This window comes from Aspergillus puulaauensis, chromosome 2, assembly GCF_016861865.1.
Source record: "Aspergillus puulaauensis MK2 DNA, chromosome 2, nearly complete sequence".
In the NCBI taxonomy this organism is placed as follows: Eukaryota; Fungi; Ascomycota; class Eurotiomycetes; order Eurotiales; family Aspergillaceae; genus Aspergillus; species Aspergillus puulaauensis.
In genome coordinates, this window is record NC_054858.1 from 3,720,770 (window position 1) to 3,737,978 (window position 17,209).

General features: G+C 50.2%; 7 protein-coding genes across 7 annotated transcripts; 5 read left to right on the plus strand and 2 right to left on the minus strand.

The window, feature by feature from the left end:
• Nucleotides 1-179: 179 nt before the first annotated feature.
• APUU_21524S (MBL fold metallo-hydrolase) lies at nucleotides 180-1,034 on the plus strand (the record flags this gene model as incomplete). The annotated part of the gene is made up of 1 exon (XM_041700286.1): nucleotides 180-1,034. One exon carries the CDS (start codon nucleotides 180-182, stop codon nucleotides 1,032-1,034), a length of 855 nt encoding a protein of 284 aa, XP_041553286.1.
• Nucleotides 1,035-1,432: 398 nt separating this feature from the next.
• Nucleotides 1,433-2,702, plus strand: APUU_21525S (MBL fold metallo-hydrolase; the record flags this gene model as incomplete). The annotated part of the gene is made up of 2 exons (XM_041700287.1): nucleotides 1,433-2,318; nucleotides 2,584-2,702. 2 exons carry the CDS (start codon nucleotides 1,433-1,435, stop codon nucleotides 2,700-2,702), a joined length of 1,005 nt encoding a protein of 334 aa, XP_041553287.1.
• A 96-nt stretch (nucleotides 2,703-2,798) lies between these two features.
• On the plus strand, nucleotides 2,799-6,026 carry VAS1_1 (valine--tRNA ligase; the record flags this gene model as incomplete). The annotated part of the gene is made up of 2 exons (XM_041700288.1): nucleotides 2,799-3,188; nucleotides 3,240-6,026. 2 exons carry the CDS (start codon nucleotides 2,799-2,801, stop codon nucleotides 6,024-6,026), a joined length of 3,177 nt encoding a protein of 1,058 aa, XP_041553288.1.
• A 186-nt stretch (nucleotides 6,027-6,212) lies between these two features.
• Nucleotides 6,213-6,413, minus strand: APUU_21527A (uncharacterized protein; the record flags this gene model as incomplete). The annotated part of the gene is made up of 1 exon (XM_041700289.1): nucleotides 6,213-6,413. A coding segment is annotated over one exon (201 nt), but the record flags the coding sequence as incomplete, so codon positions are not given.
• A 2,252-nt stretch (nucleotides 6,414-8,665) lies between these two features.
• APUU_21528S (uncharacterized protein) lies at nucleotides 8,666-9,727 on the plus strand (the record flags this gene model as incomplete). Its single annotated transcript, XM_041700290.1, has 1 exon — nucleotides 8,666-9,727. One exon carries the CDS (start codon nucleotides 8,666-8,668, stop codon nucleotides 9,725-9,727), a length of 1,062 nt encoding a protein of 353 aa, XP_041553290.1.
• A 361-nt stretch (nucleotides 9,728-10,088) lies between these two features.
• Nucleotides 10,089-15,505, minus strand: APUU_21529A (uncharacterized protein; the record flags this gene model as incomplete). The annotated part of the gene is made up of 8 exons (XM_041700291.1): nucleotides 10,089-10,280; nucleotides 10,343-10,648; nucleotides 10,698-11,577; nucleotides 11,630-12,244; nucleotides 12,302-12,640; nucleotides 12,694-14,378; nucleotides 14,425-15,283; nucleotides 15,345-15,505. 8 exons carry the CDS (start codon nucleotides 15,503-15,505, stop codon nucleotides 10,089-10,091), a joined length of 5,037 nt encoding a protein of 1,678 aa, XP_041553291.1.
• Nucleotides 15,506-16,222: 717 nt separating this feature from the next.
• Nucleotides 16,223-17,116, plus strand: APUU_21530S (uncharacterized protein; the record flags this gene model as incomplete). The annotated part of the gene is made up of 1 exon (XM_041700292.1): nucleotides 16,223-17,116. The coding sequence occupies one exon, from the start codon at nucleotides 16,223-16,225 to the stop codon at nucleotides 17,114-17,116; it is 894 nt and encodes a 297-aa protein (XP_041553292.1).
• Between the last annotated feature and the right edge of the window lie 93 nt (nucleotides 17,117-17,209).

Below are 17,209 nucleotides of genomic sequence, written 5' to 3' on the forward strand. Positions count from 1 at the left end.
GAAGGTACATACATGTGCTTCTCGGTTCAAACGTGGAGATCGACATCTCGATGAGTGATCGCTCGGTAGTTATCTGATATCACTAATCAATCCGTCTCCGTGATTAATGATAGTCAGTGATCTCAAAAAGAGTTATCCCACCCATCTAGAATATTCACTATCCTCTACTGTTACCGATCATGGCGTCTATTCTCCAAGCTGATGTGTACGTTTCCTCGCGGCTACCCATTGCCATAAAACGTGCTGGAGAGTCGAGTTCCTTCTCTCCGATATCTTGCACCCTAATCCATGGAGACTCCGAAGCTGTCCTAGTAGACACTCCGATATCCGTCTCCCAAACCGAAGACCTCGTCCGTTGGATCAAAGACACTGCACCGGGCAAAGACGTCCGCTACGTTTACATCACCCATGGCCACGGCGACCACTGGTTCGGTATAACCGTGCTTCGAAAGCACTGGCCTAATCTATGTGCAATTGCTACACCCGGAACCGTCGAGCATATGAAAGAGCAGCTTAGGCCAGCGATCCTCGATGGGCTTTGGCGCACGCTGTTTCCGGGAGGCCAGATTCCTGCCTATCCCGAGCTCGCGCAGGTGATGGAATCTCCAGTGTTTGAGCTAGAAGGAAACGAGTTCCAGGCGGTCGAGGTTGGCCATACGGATACCTACGATACCACTGTGCTGCATGTGCCGAGCATTAAACTTGTGGTGGCGGGGGATGCTGTTTATGGAGATGTTCACCAGTTCTTTGGTGAAGCAGATACTCCCGAGAAGCGACGCGAGTGGCTTCGTGCGCTTGATACGATTGAAGCTCTTCGGCCACACACTGTCATTGCAGGCCACAAGCGCGTCGGAACAGTGGATGGCTTGTTTAATCTGCACAAGACCCGGCAGTATATTCTTGATTTTGAGGAAGCAGTTGCGGTTTCTTCGAACTGGGAGGACCTGTGGAGGGAAATCCAACGACGGTACCCCAGACGGATTAACCCCCATGCTATTCTGAGGGGAGCCATGGCGGCGTTTCCTGACAGTTGAAAATGTTGATCAAGCTGGTTCTCCATTCGAGGTCAATAGTTAAAATGAAGTATTATCATCATCGAACAGTTAGTGGGTAACAGTCAGGTTCACTTTCCTGTGTAGAGCCTGTAGCCTGTATCACGATGCCTGAATGTATACACCTGATAGCGTATGATTTGATAACAAATATTATCAACTGGCAACGGCTATCTGCAAGTGATTTTCGGAACATGATCGACTGCTGAGCACCTCGGTTGAACATTGCGTTGCCGGCATGATTAGTGATATCGACAGTCTCTTGACCCCCTCATCACATTTACCGAGTGGGAACTTGCTATGGTCATAAATAAGCTGGCCACTTGATAGGCAGATAGCGCAGCTTCATCTTACGGCAATCTTTCACCTCTGCCTCCAACATGTCCCTTCGGTCAGCCGTGTATATCGCCCCTCCAGCCCCCTTCAGGACCCCCAATGGCAAAGAAGGCTTCTGGTCTCCCATAGCCTGCACCCTCATCTACTCACCCACAGAAGCAGTCCTCGTCGACACTCCTATAACTATAAAACAAACCCAGACTTTGATTTCCTGGATCGACCGGATCGCCCCGGGGCGGAAGCTCTCCTATATCTATATCACTCACGGCCATGGCGATCACTTCTTCGGCCTTCCAGCACTCTTGGAACACTATCCCAACGCAAAGCCCGTTGCGACACCTGGCACAATCGCACACATGCAATCACAGATCGCGGAGAAGGCCTTCCGCGCGACGTGGGAGAGTCGTTTCCCCGATGGCCAGATTCAGCGCCCGTTTGTGCTAGCGCAGCCCTTGCCATCTAGCAAGCAATTCCGTCTGCCGAATGATAGTGCTGGTGCTGATAGTGGTGGATGGGTCTTCCAGGCCATCGAGACAGGACACTCAGATACCCACGACTCCACTATACTGTGGGTGCCCGATCTACGTCTCGCGGTGTGTGGGGACGTTGTCTATGGCCAGGTGCATCAGATGCTCTTTGAAGCGAACACGGCGGCAAAGCGCGAAGAGTGGATTCGTGCTATTGAAACGGTCGAGGCCCTTGATCCGTTGTATGTTGTCCCAGGGCATGTACAGGAGGGCGAGATCCCTGGGGTCTGGCATTTGGCCAATACCAAGCGGTATATTCGGGATTTTGCTAGCGTGCTAGAGACGAAGCCGAAGTCGCCGAAGGATATCACAAACGCTATGGTTAAGCTGTATCCAGACCGGTATAATGTTGGGGCGGTTATTATGAGTGCCATGGGGGCGTTTCAGGCTGCGAAGGAGGCTCGTATTTGATGCAGCTGTTTGTATGGATAGCTACATGGAGATCCTTTTTTAGGAGACAAAGATCTCTTCTAGGATACACCAGCTGTTTTTTTTTTTTTTTTTTTTTTTCCATGTTCGTGTTGAATCCATGGGACGTGCCGATACTCCGCTACGCTGTGGGTCAACCAGGTATCCATCGTGTTTAGCCCTTGGTTGGCAATTGCACCAATATTCAATACACAAGTCGCATTTGCAGCGAACACATTAATCGTTTTCCAACAATAAAGACCTATACTCCGTACAAGTAAATAACTGCAAGCAATGGCGTGCGCTGACTCAGCCGGAACAACACTCCACCGCCAGTTATGAGTCACTGGAAAGAGTCAACTCTGAACCCCCAGTATGAACTTAGATAGTCATAGATTCAACAGTGGCTTCCCTCACCCCAGCCCGTGCCCTTAGCTTCAGGGCTTTGCTGTACAGACTACCACGTTCTGCCAGAATGGCCTCTACGCAGGCTGAGCCCCCGGCAAAGCCAATGAGCGAGAAGCAGCGCCTGAAGCTGGAGAAATTCGCTAAGAAGAAGGAGAAGCTCGCCCAGGAAGCCCTGCTCAAAGAGCAACAGGGCACAAGCGCATCCAAGGCGAAGAAGGCCAAGGAGCAGCAAACTCCCGCGGTTCAGTCGAAAGATTGGATTGACAAAACGCCAGCTGGACAGAGAAAGATCTTGAAATCGTTGGACGACGACTTCACCAAGGCTTACTTGCCCGCTGTTGTTGAGTCTGCCTGGTACAGCTACTGGGAGGACCAGGGACTGTTCAAGCCGCGGACGGAGGAGGATGGGAGTATCAAGCCAAAGGGCAAATATGTCATTGCCATCCCACCACCCAATGTATGGAAGAAGAATATCTAGGCGTGGCCATCTGCTAACGTTGGTCGCTAGGTGACTGGCAAACTCCACATTGGACACGCCCTGGCGCTGTCGCTAGAGGACACCCTGACCAGATGGCATCGCATGCGACAGTTCTCGACGCTCTACATCCCTGGCTGTGACCATGCCGGTATTGCTACCCAGGCGGTCGTCGAGAAACAGCTGGCCAGAAACCCGATAAACGGCAAGTCTAAGCGGCAAGACTTTACTCGCGCTGAATTCGTGCAGTTGTGCCAGGACTGGAAGGAGGATTACCATACAGCCATCAACAAGACCGTGCGCAAACTCGGTGTCTCGGTCGACTGGTCGCGGGAAGCCTTCACCATGAGTCCGGAGTTGTCCAAAGCGGTTACCGAGACCTTTGTGCGACTGCACTCCGAAGGGCTCATCTATCGGGCGAACAGGCTGGTGCATTGGTCGTGTCGTCTCTCCACCGCTTTATCCACGCTGGAAGTCGACCAGAAGGAGCTCGAGGGGACCACAAAGCTCGACGTGCCAGGCTACGAGAGGAAGATTGAATTCGGAACTCTCACGTATTTCAAATACCAGGTCGAGGGCTCTGACCAGACAATCGAGATTGCCACCACGCGTCCAGAGACAATGCTGGGTGATACCGGCATTGCCGTCCATCCCCAGGATGAACGATACAAGGATTTCGTGGGCAAGACCGTCCAACACCCGATCATCCCTGGTAGAAAGTTGCGGATCGTGGCCGACGAATATGTTGACAGGGAGTTTGGTACTGGTGCTGTCAAGCTCACTCCTGCGCACGATCATAACGATTTCAACCTTGGCAAGAAGCACGGCCTGCCATTCATCAACATTCTCAATGAGGACGGCACTCTGAATAGCAATGCGGGTCCCTATGCCGGAGAGAAGAGATTCAATGCACGATACGGCATCATCGAGGAACTTAAGAAGCTGGGCCTTTACACGAGACAAGAGTCAAACAAGATGGTTGTTCCTATTTGCAGTCGATCAGGGGATATCGTAGAACCCCTTCTAAAACCCCAATGGTGGATGAAAATGGAACCCCTGACGAAACCTGCCATTGAGGTCGTCGAAACGGGCGAGCTCGTTATCCGACCAGAGGTGCAGAAGCGACAGTACCTGCAATGGATGCGCAACCTCCAAGACTGGTGCCTGTCGAGACAACTGTGGTGGGGACATCAGATCCCAGCGTACTTCGTCAGCATCGAGGGTGAAGACGGTGGCGAAGACGCCGATGACAAGTACTGGGTATGTGGCCGAACAGAAAGTGAAGCCCGGGAAAAGGCAGAACAGAAGTTCCCCGGCAGGAAAATCACCCTCAGACAAGACGAAGACGTCTTGGATACCTGGTTCAGCTCTGGGCTTTGGCCGTTTAGTACCCTCGGATGGCCAGAGAAGACGGCGGATCTGGAAAAGTACTTTCCTACCACGACCCTGGAGACAGGCTGGGATATTCTACCGTTCTGGGTCAGCCGCATGATCATCTTCTCTCTCAAACTCACCGGAAAGGTACCCTTTACTGAGGTCTACTGCCACGGCCTGATTCGTGATAGCGAAGGCCGAAAGATGTCCAAATCACTGGGCAACGTTGTCGACCCCGTTGACATTGTCGACGGAATCAGCCTGGACGGTCTGCATCAACAGCTGCTGCAGGGTAACCTAGCCCCAGGCGAGGTCAAGACTGCTGAGAAGTACCAAAAGAAGGCTTTCCCCCAGGGCATTCCTGAGATCGGGGCTGATGCCTTGCGCTTCTCCCTCGTGAACTACACCCAGGCCTCTGGTGGCGACATCAACTTTGATATCAAGACGATGCACGGCTACCGAAAGTTCTGCAACAAGATCTACCAGGCTACGAAGTATGTTCTTGGGCGGCTTGGTGAGGATTTCGTTCCTCGCGAGAGCAGTGCCCTGACAGGAAAGGAGAGTCTGCCCGAGCGATGGATCTTGACGAAGCTGAACACAGCCGCAAAGGAGATCAACATCGCCCTGGAGGAGCGGGAATTCGCCCGGTCCACCCAGATCAGCTACCGGTTCCTGTACGATGAGCTGTTTGATGTCTACATCGAGAACTCAAAGACTATCATCTCCGACGGCACCCCCGAGGAATCCCGTTCTGCCCAAGACACACTCTATACCGCGCTCGAGACCGGTTTGCGCATGGTAGCTCCGTTCATGCCCTTCCTGACCGAAGAGCTCTGGCAACGTCTCCCACGCAGACCCAACGACAGCACATCCTCAATCACTGTTGCAAATTACCCAGAGTACGAATCGTCCTTCGATGACCCGAAATCAGAGGCCACCTATGAGCTTATCCTGGGCTGCTCAAAGGGCGTCCGTTCCCTCTTAGCCGACTACGCTGTGAAGGATAAAGGCGTTGCCTATATCACGCCTCTGAACCAGGACTCGCACGACACCATCTCAGCCCAGCTCCTCACAATCAAGTCCCTCAGCGGAAAAACACCAGTGGATATCAAGATCCTCAACTTTGGCGAAACAAGCCCTACCGGCTGCGCGGTCTTCCCTGTTTCCGCTGCTGCGAATGTCTACCTTGAAGTCAAGAACCGCATCAAGGATGCCTCGAAGGAGGTTGCGAAGTTCAAGGCCAAGTTGGCTGAGGCGCAACGAGACCAGGAAGATATTGAAGGGATCACGGCAGAGCTGCACAAGGTCCAGGATAAGGATGTGACTGAGGCTCTGCGATCAGCCGAACGCCGGAAGCACGATGTCGGTGCTACGCTGCGGGCACTGGAAGAGACTGTCGCGATGTTTGAGAAGATGGCTGTTTATATTATGCATGGAACTAAGTAGAATGCCTTTGTTAACATATTTAGATACCAAAATTGCTCTTCGGATATCCCTCTACACTGTCATTGTGTCATTCAGTATCCCACTACTCCGCAGAATATGTTCTAACCATTAAGAGAACCGTTACAGTAAAGCAGGTCCACGAGACTTCAACACCACGGAAACAGAGAAGTAGAATGAACAAATACATCAGTTGTCTCGCTGCATTCTCCAAAACAACGCATATAGTAATCCCGCAACTCCCACCGCAAGCGTACTAATGAGAGCAGGCCACCCGAATTGATCAGGTCGCGAGAAAACAATCGTGCAAATATAGGAACCGATTTCGAACACGTTCTGCCACGCAGCTTCGGTTGTCGAAAATGACCCTCGAGCTTCAGCTTCAACGCCCTGACGGCCGTACGTTAGCTATACCTGCTGTATTTTAACGTCGCCGCCTGGTGGAACGAAACGAAAGAAAGGCAGGAACTGCCAGAACGCACCTCTTGAACAATTATCTGCACGCAGAGCTCAAATCCTCGTAGCCCTACACGGCTAAGAATCGTACCTCCTACAAGACTAGACGCGGAGAGCATGGGACAGCTAGATAGCGTCCAGAAGATAGCCATTCCAGCAACTAAGCATGTAGCCTGCCAGCACGCAAACCAGAGGCCAGCACGGACAGGCCCAATCCTGCCCATGAGCCACGGCGCGACCCATGTGGCGAGCATCTCAAAGGCGACGGAGAAGGTCATGGCCACGGAAATCTGGGCGGAGTCGTAGCCTGTAGAGAGTAGCCAGGTGACCATTTGGCCTGAGAATGATAGGACGGTTAAGTACAGAATGGCACCGGTGAAGGAGGGAAGGAAGGCATGATGGCGGGAATAGGAACGGAGATCGGCTACTGTGGTTTGGGTGAGGATGCAGAAAATCATCCAGATACTTCTACAGAGAGGTTGCGGTTGTTCGGCACTTGATGGTCGAACGCCAGTTAATTTCTTGGGTTTCTGAAGTTCAGAGACTTCGTAGTATACCTAAGGCAAGGCGATGACATGATCAGCATATAGCAGCAGTGCTTAAAGATCTGAAAACTTGGTCATTACCTTGGCGATTGAGAAGTATTCAACCACCACTGAGGCGATATTCATTAGAAGGTTCACAACAATGGCCGTATCTGTCGACACGGAATCTATTGATGCAACAAACAATGGGCCGATAAGCTTGCAGACCAGGTCGATCCGTCTCATCTGAGCGTTCATTGCTGTGGAAGCAACTCAGCACCGTGGTTCCTTAGATCAGGGGGTGAATACGCACTATTCAGACTTTCACTATCCTCGCCGGCAATAACAACTACCTGACAGCGCGATTAGCTTTGGAATTTTAGATAGAATGATAGCATACCCAGTCCCGCTCCACGGCGACGAGATTCATGACGGAGCCTAATTTCTCGATGCACGCCAGAATTGCTAAAACAGCAAGCAAAGTCTTATCAACTACCTGTGCCATTGGCAAACCGATAGACAACAGAAGAAATACCACGCATGATGCCGCTACAGCGAGGCGTTGAAACACTATATTATCAAGGATTATTATGGGGGTCTCACAGTTAGTGGTGAAAGAAATACCTATCGAAAGCCGCACAACATGCAGCCGATGGCTAGAATCAATGTACTGTCCCACGGCCGGAGCAAAGATAATTGCTGATAGTCCGCGAGAAAGAGCATAGATGGACATGGGCAGCAGGGTGCCCGGGTAGATGGAGGCCAAGAAGAGGACCGCCCCGAATTCAAAAACACGAGAATTCCAGGTTGATGGGAAATGAGATATATAAAGGGAATAAGCAACACGCGCAGGAACTAGACTTCTTCCACTATCGTTGTCTTTCCCTAAGATAGCAGATTCGGCCTGCGGTAGAAGAAGTGACCGCTCGTCAGGTGGCTGGCCCTTGGAGTGTGCTGCCATTGCTCAATAGACTCTGAAAAACATTGACAACGTTCTGTCCTGCTGGAATTAAGGGCAAGGGAGAATGCGAGAGGTCCAGCCGTGCCCTAACAAAAAAAGAGACAGAGCACTGAGCATTACGGCGTATAAAAATACTATTTAGGGTTTAGCGGGAATACCCACAGGTGTACGTACAATCAACCACGCTCAAATCACATCACATAGAAAATTGAATGAACCCATTAGCCAAGCTGAGACGTAGATTAGGGTCGTTCCACCTGATTTTGGCGTCATATGGATCGTGCACTTACCCTCAGCCAGGACAGAGGATTATCCACGCATGCTGCTAAGCATATCTCACTCAAATAAGCCCGCGCGATATATTGTTGAAAACGTGAGAAAGCTATGTCTACACCAAAATACTGCATTCTATTGGGACGCTCTTTGCCTTACTTATGGCGGCTGGCCTTTTCTGGTGACGATCCGGGGCTTGGCCGGTGGTGCTCCTGCCGTGTCCATCTTGCAATATGGAAACGCTGCTTTACAGAACTTTACCTGGGGACCTTGAGGACGGTTAACAATGTTAATTTTAAAAGGTGATAGGCTTCGTTGAGGTATAAGAAGAGCGAATCCTGGGAAGTGTCTGTCATTCACATTGCTCACCAACTTACATGCCTCTTCAAACTATTCTACCTCCCCACCCAAAGTTGCCCTTCAACAAGATGGATAAAAAACCGCTTCCAGCTGGTGTAGAGTCCATTGACACCTGTGAGACCGGAAACGAGTATAATGGCCGTCTGGGGCTCCGCATTTCATCGATCTTTGTTATCATGGCCGGGTCTATGATAGCCACGATTGCCCCAATTTTGGCAGCACGGTTTCAAGGAAAGAATAGCACGGGCTCAGCGTTCTACTCATGGGCGATCTTTATTGCCAAATACTTCGGATCTGGTGTCATCATAGCGACGGCATTTATCCATCTCCTTGCCCCAGCGGAGGAGGCGCTGAGAAATGAATGTCTGACGGGAATAATCACTGAATACCCCTGGGTCGAGGGGATTATCCTTATGACTATAGTGGTCATCTTTGCGGTTGAATTTTCTGCTGTGCGATACTCATTGTCTCAGCAGGAGGTCCGCCAGTCTATGGATAACAACGCACAGGGCCCTGATGGTACTGTCGACCATCCATCCCATGCTACTCAAGGCCTGCCAATACAAGACAACTTGAGCAAACCGTGCAAGAATATCAGTGCCGAAATCATCAGCCCGGTCTCAACCCTCTCAGCCGAATACGCCGCCCAGCTCACAGGGATCTTCTTCCTCGAATTCGGCATTATATTCCACTCAATCTTCATCGGCCTGACCCTTGCAGTAGCCGGAGCCGAATTCACAACCCTATATATCGTCATCTTCTTCCACCAGACCTTCGAAGGCGTCGGTCTCGGCTCTCGTCTCGCCACAGTCCCATGGCCAAAACCCAAGCGTTCGACTCCTTATATCCTGGGTATTGCTTATAGCGTGACCACACCTGTTGCTATTGCAATTGGCCTGGGCGTGTCTAGCACGTACCCGCCCAGCGCGCGGACGACGCTCATTGTGAATGGTGTTTTCGATTCGATCTCTGCTGGGATTCTGATCTATACGGGGTTTGTGGAGTTGATTGCGCGGGAGTTTGTGTTTAACCACGAGATGAGGACGGCGCCGTTGGGGACGGTTTTGTCGGCATTTACGTTTATTTGTCTCGGGGCTGGGCTTATGGCTCTGCTTGGGAAATGGGCTTAGATTGGGCACTGAGAGTGAGGCTCGAGATGATAAGTGCATGGGTGGAAGGAGCTGGAGTCTGGAAAGGTGATATGCCGTACTGGCTCGACAGTGGTGACAGGTGTACTGGTCCAAGGCTCATGTGGCTAGATATACAAATAGTGAGGACGGTAGAGAATGATGTATCGACTTATACTGTAGAGAAATCAAATTGTAACATGGAACCTATCTTAGCAACCTTAGTTCCCCGGTGGATATATATTTAGTTGTTAGGGCACAACCGTTTACCTTTCGCAGGTGTACCCAAAGTACTACCAGAACACAATATATGATATCGTTCATATTATCAAAAAGCACTGCATAATGATAGGTATTGAGTTTTCTAAACTGCCAACCCTGGAACAACAGACCATGCCCCAGCAGTAAACACCAGCTCTCCACTCTGCTCCATCAGCCCGGGATTAACATATATCTTCATTCGTGCTGAATCGAGCCCGAGATGGTACGGCCTGAATATCACGTACACATTCGCTCGATCTTCAGGGTCAGGAGCCACATTTCGCATAATTTGCATCTACCGGCCGCTGTTAGCTGATGCTTCACATGGGTATTGTAAGAGATGGGCGGGCAACGCACACGTTCATACTGATGCCTGCTCATATAAAACGGTGTCTCGCAGGTGGATGTTGTAGACTTGACCTCTAGGAAATAGTGTGGTCTTGCTCCTGTCCACGTATCATCCAAGTATCCATTAGCGATGAGTAACAAGGTCAGTGCGCTTTCAGTATCAGTGTAGGTGATATCAGCCGTCTCCCGGCCGTTCCAAGGGTCGAGATCGGCGTAGTCCTCATGGAGCTTGACGTATTTCCGAATCGTGCTTTGCCAATTATTTCGCGAGAAACCGGGCAGTGGCGGGCTTAGATGGGATAATATCTCGAAGACCTGTTGAGATGTTAAAATGATGGAAGATATGGATAGTCTAGATACTCACGAATAGCTCCCCAGCTGCTCCGATGAGCGTATCCCGGTAGGTCTTTTCAAGCCCGCGAAGCTGGAAAGGTTTATTGTATGGGTCGAGAGAGCTGGCTAGGGCTGTCATGTCGAAAGAGCCCCTGCTCGGGAATGAAGAGGATCTGGCCACATCCACAACGTTGCGAAGGAGAGTGGGGTAGGCCGCATCGACTGACTGGTGCGGTATCACACGGCCTGGAGATACAATCTCAGTTATACTAGGTGTTCCTTGTGGGGTGAATTGTGGTCTGCTGGGTACTGGTGAAGGAGTTGAAGGTCTTGTAAAACGAGCAGACATAGAATCATCAGGGGTTGATGCGACGGACTGTGCACTGGGAGATAACTCATTGGATACTGCTGAAGTGACACCAGCATCGAACAAGTCACGTCCTCTATTATTCCGTTCTGCAGTATCTTCCACAGTACGGGCGACCTCGGCCGGTGTATCATCTGGCGTCTCAACCGACATAATACCAGCCCGGTCAAGAGTCACACCGACATACTTCGGCTCTGCCTGCAGCACCATCGAAAGAACATTTAAAGTCTTGTCACCGAACGGCTCACGTATTCCAGTCAAGGGATCAGCCATGATCCATTCCATAAGTGCAAGTGGTATTCTGTCAAGGAAGCATAGGAATTGTGTCTCTCTATCACGAGGAACGTAGACTAAAAGCCCCTGCTCTGACTCCCGTAAATGGAGCTCGCTCTTGCTGACTTCAACCATGATATCCTTTCCATCTTGGTTGAAATGCAACTCGGAACTAATCCCATCCGTTTCGCGGACGTCGATGTTCTTCAGTGTTTCATAGAACGATTGTTCGCCATTTCTGACTCGTGGACTTCTGAAATGAACACTGAGCCTAGAATATCTCAGTTAGAGTGTAAAATATTCTGATATAAAGGGAATCATACCGAAGTAACCCATATGCCTTTCGCGCTATATTCCGCTCCGGTGAAGTCAGATCCCTGTGTGAGTCGCCGCGCAGCATAGATATTTCCTTGACAGAAGCTGATATATATCGCTTATCCAGTCCAGTCCACTGAAGAAATGGTTCCAAGCGTGCCACCTCATTGACATCAAAGTCTAGGAATCTCGCCCTGCCAGAAAACAAATCTAACAGGTGTTTGCGGTCTGCTATAGCGAAGTCCACGGCAGAGCTGTACAATTCGATCTTGCCATTGGGATATCTCACTGGGAATACCCTGGCCTGTAAAATTGCCTTTGGATCCGGGGTGTTGCTCTCGCTCTGCATATATGAATTGAGTAGCCAGATTGTCTGCTTTATTTGTTGGGGTGAGCATCGGGCGTTTCCTTCTTCGATAAGTTTATCATGAACCATCTGCGGAGTCAAAGTCCGGACACCGATGAACTCGGTGAAAAACTCAGCGAGGCCTGGATATGCGTCGTTCAGTGCGACCATTCCTTTGATGTCTGTTACAGTTGACCATAGACATTCAGAGGGTCTGTACCACCTCTTGTCACCACCAGACTCATAGTATATGAGTCGCAGATCCTCGAATTGCGCTCTTGCAATCACAGATTAGATAAGTATGAAAATATATCTAGGAGTCTGAAGCACATACCGTATCTTTGTCACAGTGTCGCTGTTCATCTTCGACCGTCTCCTGTTAAGCTGTTGGTAGAGACCGTTCGCCAGGAGATAGTTGATAACGTCAGAACGCTGCGCCCAGTCCAGCTCCGATATAAAGCTATCAGCCTGGGTATTCGATATCTTAAGAGCACCACGGAATAGACCACTCAGGGATTTTTCCTTCGTGAACGCATGGATCCGTGACTTCAATGGGTAGAGGGTCTGCATATATGGGGGGGCTTCCCAGAAGCATTCATGAGGACGGATCCAGATAGCACGGTCAAAAGCATATTCTGGAATGTAAATCAATGGGCTTGCCTGGAAGGCTGATCTGTCATGCGTGTCAGATGCCAATACACGACCAACGGCCCACGGGGGACCTACCTGATCATTTCTCCCGACATCTCTGGGGTTACAGACTCATGGTACCTGGTTTGAATTCGAGTGTAGAGATCGAATATACGAGGAATATCCACCACGTTCGTCTTATCTTTATTTGCATCGGCAACGAATTCCAGAATTGTGAGGTAGAATTCGAGGTCCGACTTAGGGTATCCAAACCCTAATGCCGTAGTCAGGATACTTATGTCAGGAACGCCTGCCTCGTCTGCTGAATCAAGCTTGAGCCATGGAAAGAATTCCCCATCGCGAAGAAATGCATTGGCATGTTCCGTCTGGGCAGTGCGCACGTATGTTTTACCCAGGGGATACAACCTACCGTTCTCGCACAAAACTTCGATCTTCAGCAACACCTCGACAAGATGGGGATCGCTTTCGATGTCTGCCCCCTCAGTCTTCCACGACCTTAGGAGGAATGGCAAGAATTTACGTGGACACGATCTGGCTATATACCCACACTCAGTGCTTAAATATCGGTTGCCCGACGCCCTGAAGACGAACGACAAGAAAGTGAGCGGTATCACGTCGCGGATGGTGAATATTGCGCTTAGCCACGTCCTCCACGAGCGAGTTTCCTCTTCTGGCTTTTCTGGACAGTCGCGCAGATAGTGTGGATGCAGAATCGAGGGTTTACGGTCATATCCATCAAGGAGCTGTTGCGGGCTATACGGGCCCTCATCTGGAAAATACCACGTCCCCTCTGACCAGAATTTGGATATGGATCCTTTGTCCGCGAGCCTCCATCCCATGGAGGTTAATTGGCGCTCATTGTCGGAATTCAAATGTGCAGTAAGGTAGAGAAACCGCAAATGGATTCGCGAGTTTTCAAGCCCAGGAAATTTGAACGTGTTATTCTCGACAATTTGGCGACGGGCATCTTGCAGAGATGCCTCCTCAACCCCAAGAAGCAAAAAGAGCCTTTTCCGACGAACGTTTTGCTCTGCGCTGCGTTCCACCAAGCTGAATGTCCCGTCTGTTGGAAGGGCATATCCCTGCACGTGGGTGAAATATACGGGCTGGAATTGCGTGGACGCCGCAGACACCCAACGTCCTCCCATCAATGGGATGAGGTTGATCTTCCTTATTCTCGCCCATGCCTCTGGGTCCTTGAGGCTCGACAAACTAATCAAAAACACTGCCACACGGGTATGCCAGTCGTCGTCGGTCTCACGATGTCGCATGGTTGACGAAACACCACTGTTTATATCCTGCTCAAGTCGGTCGACGAATTCCCATCCGCTCATCATCTGTAGCCCATAGCTCTTCAAAAGATCCAAGTCATCTCGTGCATAGAAAGGTGACAGATACTGTTCAGGTTCCAAGTCAGGAAACAATGGCCTTCCCAACTTATCGCGCATCTTAATGCGAAGTAAGCGCATATCTCGCACACTGCGCATCCCGGAACGACTCCGAGTCCACATGACGTTAGACTTCTGGAGCTGCCAGTATAGCTGGGATGGAAGTTCCTTCCAAAAGCTATCCTGGGCATTCCACCCAATATCAGGCAGGTACCTCATCCACCGGTAAGCCAGGTTGGGCTGGGTGCAAAGGCAATTGACAGCCTGCAAGAAAGCCCGGGCAATTTCTGGAAGAAGTTTGATATTTCGAGCGGACGACCTCACAATATCCTGTCGACTCGCATCCGTCACGAAGTCGGCTTGAATAAGGAACTATAATCTGGTCAGCAATATACGACAATGTTGGATGGCTACTGACCGGTAAGCCCATGTTCCGTATTGGCAGAAAGGCAAATACTTCCTGTGGCTCGATGATAGGAACTGAATCGTGCGTCAAAGGGAACGCCAGAGTGATATCTGTGCGGGCATACGCCCCTGTTGCGATTTCTGCATCTGTGTATTCTCTGTTCTCGCTTCTCGGTATATTGTGGGCCGTGAGCCTTGTTGTATGGTAGTATTGCTCGTGCCTCTGTAGATTCCCGTCTTGCGTTATTTCCTGCTTCAATGTAACTCTAGACCCCTGCTGGCCTTGTATGGTGAAGGCTGTATAGGAAACCTCCTCAGACCGGTCGTAGATCCTGACCTCGATTTTCCGGAGATTCTTCATAAACAGAAGAAAGGTCGCCTTAAGCTCTCGAAACTGCTGAAGCATCATCTCCCGCTGTCTAGCAAACATCTCATCCGTGTCATCGTCATAGAGAAAGAGTGTAATGCGCGTAAGAGGGTGGGTCAAGACCTCAGCGGTCTCTTCCCATACAGGCGAAATCATCCCCATTCCAGAATCCCCTTTTCTGTGCCGAAACGAGAAAGAAAAGTCGCGCGACTGAATGTGGACTTTCCATGCCACCATGAACACCGATTTAAAACCGATTCCCTTCTCACCAATATATCCCTGGGCACCCGTCTTGGAGCTTTTGCCAACGTTGCAAATCGCCACCAGGTTTTCACGCGTGAAACCGTCTTCGTTGCATTCAACAACTACTCGCCGATCGTGGACAGAGAAGGAAACATAGGGGTCAGTATCAGTTGATTTCGCAGTGGTATAAGAGTTATCGTCGGCGTTCTGTAACAGTTCAAACACAAAGCGGGCGCTGCTGTTATACAGATTCTTTGCGAGACTAAACCGTGCAAGGTGTCAACAAACATTCGCAGGACGGTATATTCGGGGAAAATGCATACGTGATTACCGAAGACCCTATCATTCCATCTTTCTGCAGCATGGCGTACTCGACTTCACGTCGGATGTGCGGCTCCATCTGGCTGAGGGTTTCCTCTGGGAGATGGCCATGGTCTCGCGTGATCTGCTTGACGAGCTCACGGGCTGTAGATGATCCCATCATGTAGTCGTCGAAATATTCATGGGGTTGATATGGATAGCCTGGGAAGGAATGAACCCGTCGTCGACAGTGACAATGGTTCAGGATGGAAGACTTGGTTTGGCGCTGGGTACGAAGACCCCAATGGTAAGGCACACTCCAATGTGTTTTCTTCTTTTCTTTTTCTCTAAGCGTCAGATGTTGCAGGGGTTTGGAGGGCGGCGCTAAAGGAGCAGCCATGCATGGCCTATCGTGCCTGGGAGAGTAAATGGCCCTCGAACTTAGTGTCTATATATATCCTGGTGGCTAGGTTTACGTATATCATTGGGCAGCTCTTGAAACACTCTTTGGCGCAGAATAAAGTGCATTTTACTTGTATCAATATATATAAAAATGCAGATCATTACGACGCAAGCCAAGCTACTGACCGGTAAGCCCATGTTTCGTATCGGCACTTTCAGGCAATATCCTATGATATTAGAGGAGCTGTGCAAGAAAACCCTCGACTATACCAGTATCTATTGAATGTTAGAAAATGTAAGAAAGGACAATACTATCTGCAGAATAGCTTCAACTAACCCTAATTAGGAAGTAGTTGGTTCCTGCTTACTGATTTCTTGGCATTGCGAATACCTTTGTCCCCCACTCTATTACTATTCGCAACTTCTGCGGCTTATTACCTTCACCACTCATCTTCTATTCGGATAACCATCCAACCTTTAATACTACCTCAGTCTGTCCATGATGTGGAAACCAGTGGGTGTCCCCTTCCAGAACGCCCAGCCTCTGCCTACTCTACCCACAACAGAAGAAATCCGCGCCTGCACCAACGTCCTATGGGAGACGATGGCGACCAAAGTCGTGGCAGTGAGCGACGACATTGTCGTCAAATACGGAGGCTGTATAAACACCTGGGAAGGCGAGGCACTGGTCTACCTCGAACGACACGTCCCAGAAGTTCCAGCCCCGCGACTATACGCGATGTACCCTGACTCCAAACAACTCTTCCTAATCATGCAACGTGTTCCCGGGGTGCAGTTAGACTCTATTTGGCCGTCACTGGCGCCCTCAGAGAAAGACGACATTATCGGCCAACTGCAACGAATATTCAACACAATGCGAGGGGTTGAGTGTCCGTGGCCTGACTTTTTCGGAGGCCTGGACGGGGAAGGCGTGCACCACTATCTATTTTACAGCCAGCATGGCGATCAGACATTTCTAGGGCCTTTCTCTGGCGAACCTGCCTTTGTGGCGGGCCTTGTGGGGAATTATAGAGCCTTGGTGGAACGCAATAACCACCCAGACTACAAGGCTCGCTTTTACGAACGATATCTCGCTCGCGTCCTTCAGGGTCACCGGCCTACATTGACACATGGGGATGTGCAGCAGAAGAACATAATGGTGGCAGAGAATACAAGTCGCTTAAACAATCAAGATGGGCGGTCATTTGACGTCGTGCTGATTGATTGGGAGAACGCTGGGTGGTTTCCTGACTTCTGGGAATTCTTTTGTGCATCGGACCCCTGGATTTTTCAGTGGGACGAAGACTGGTCCTGGCGAGTCCAGGACTTTATTCAAGTATGGCCTGCCGAGATGGCCATAATGCAACTGATTGACAAGGATTTGGGCTGGTAAGTATACTGCTGTCTTTAGAGGCATTGAAAAAAAAAAAAAAAAATTAAAAGAAAAAGACTTGAATATTCTATTGAATAGAGATAAAACGATGAT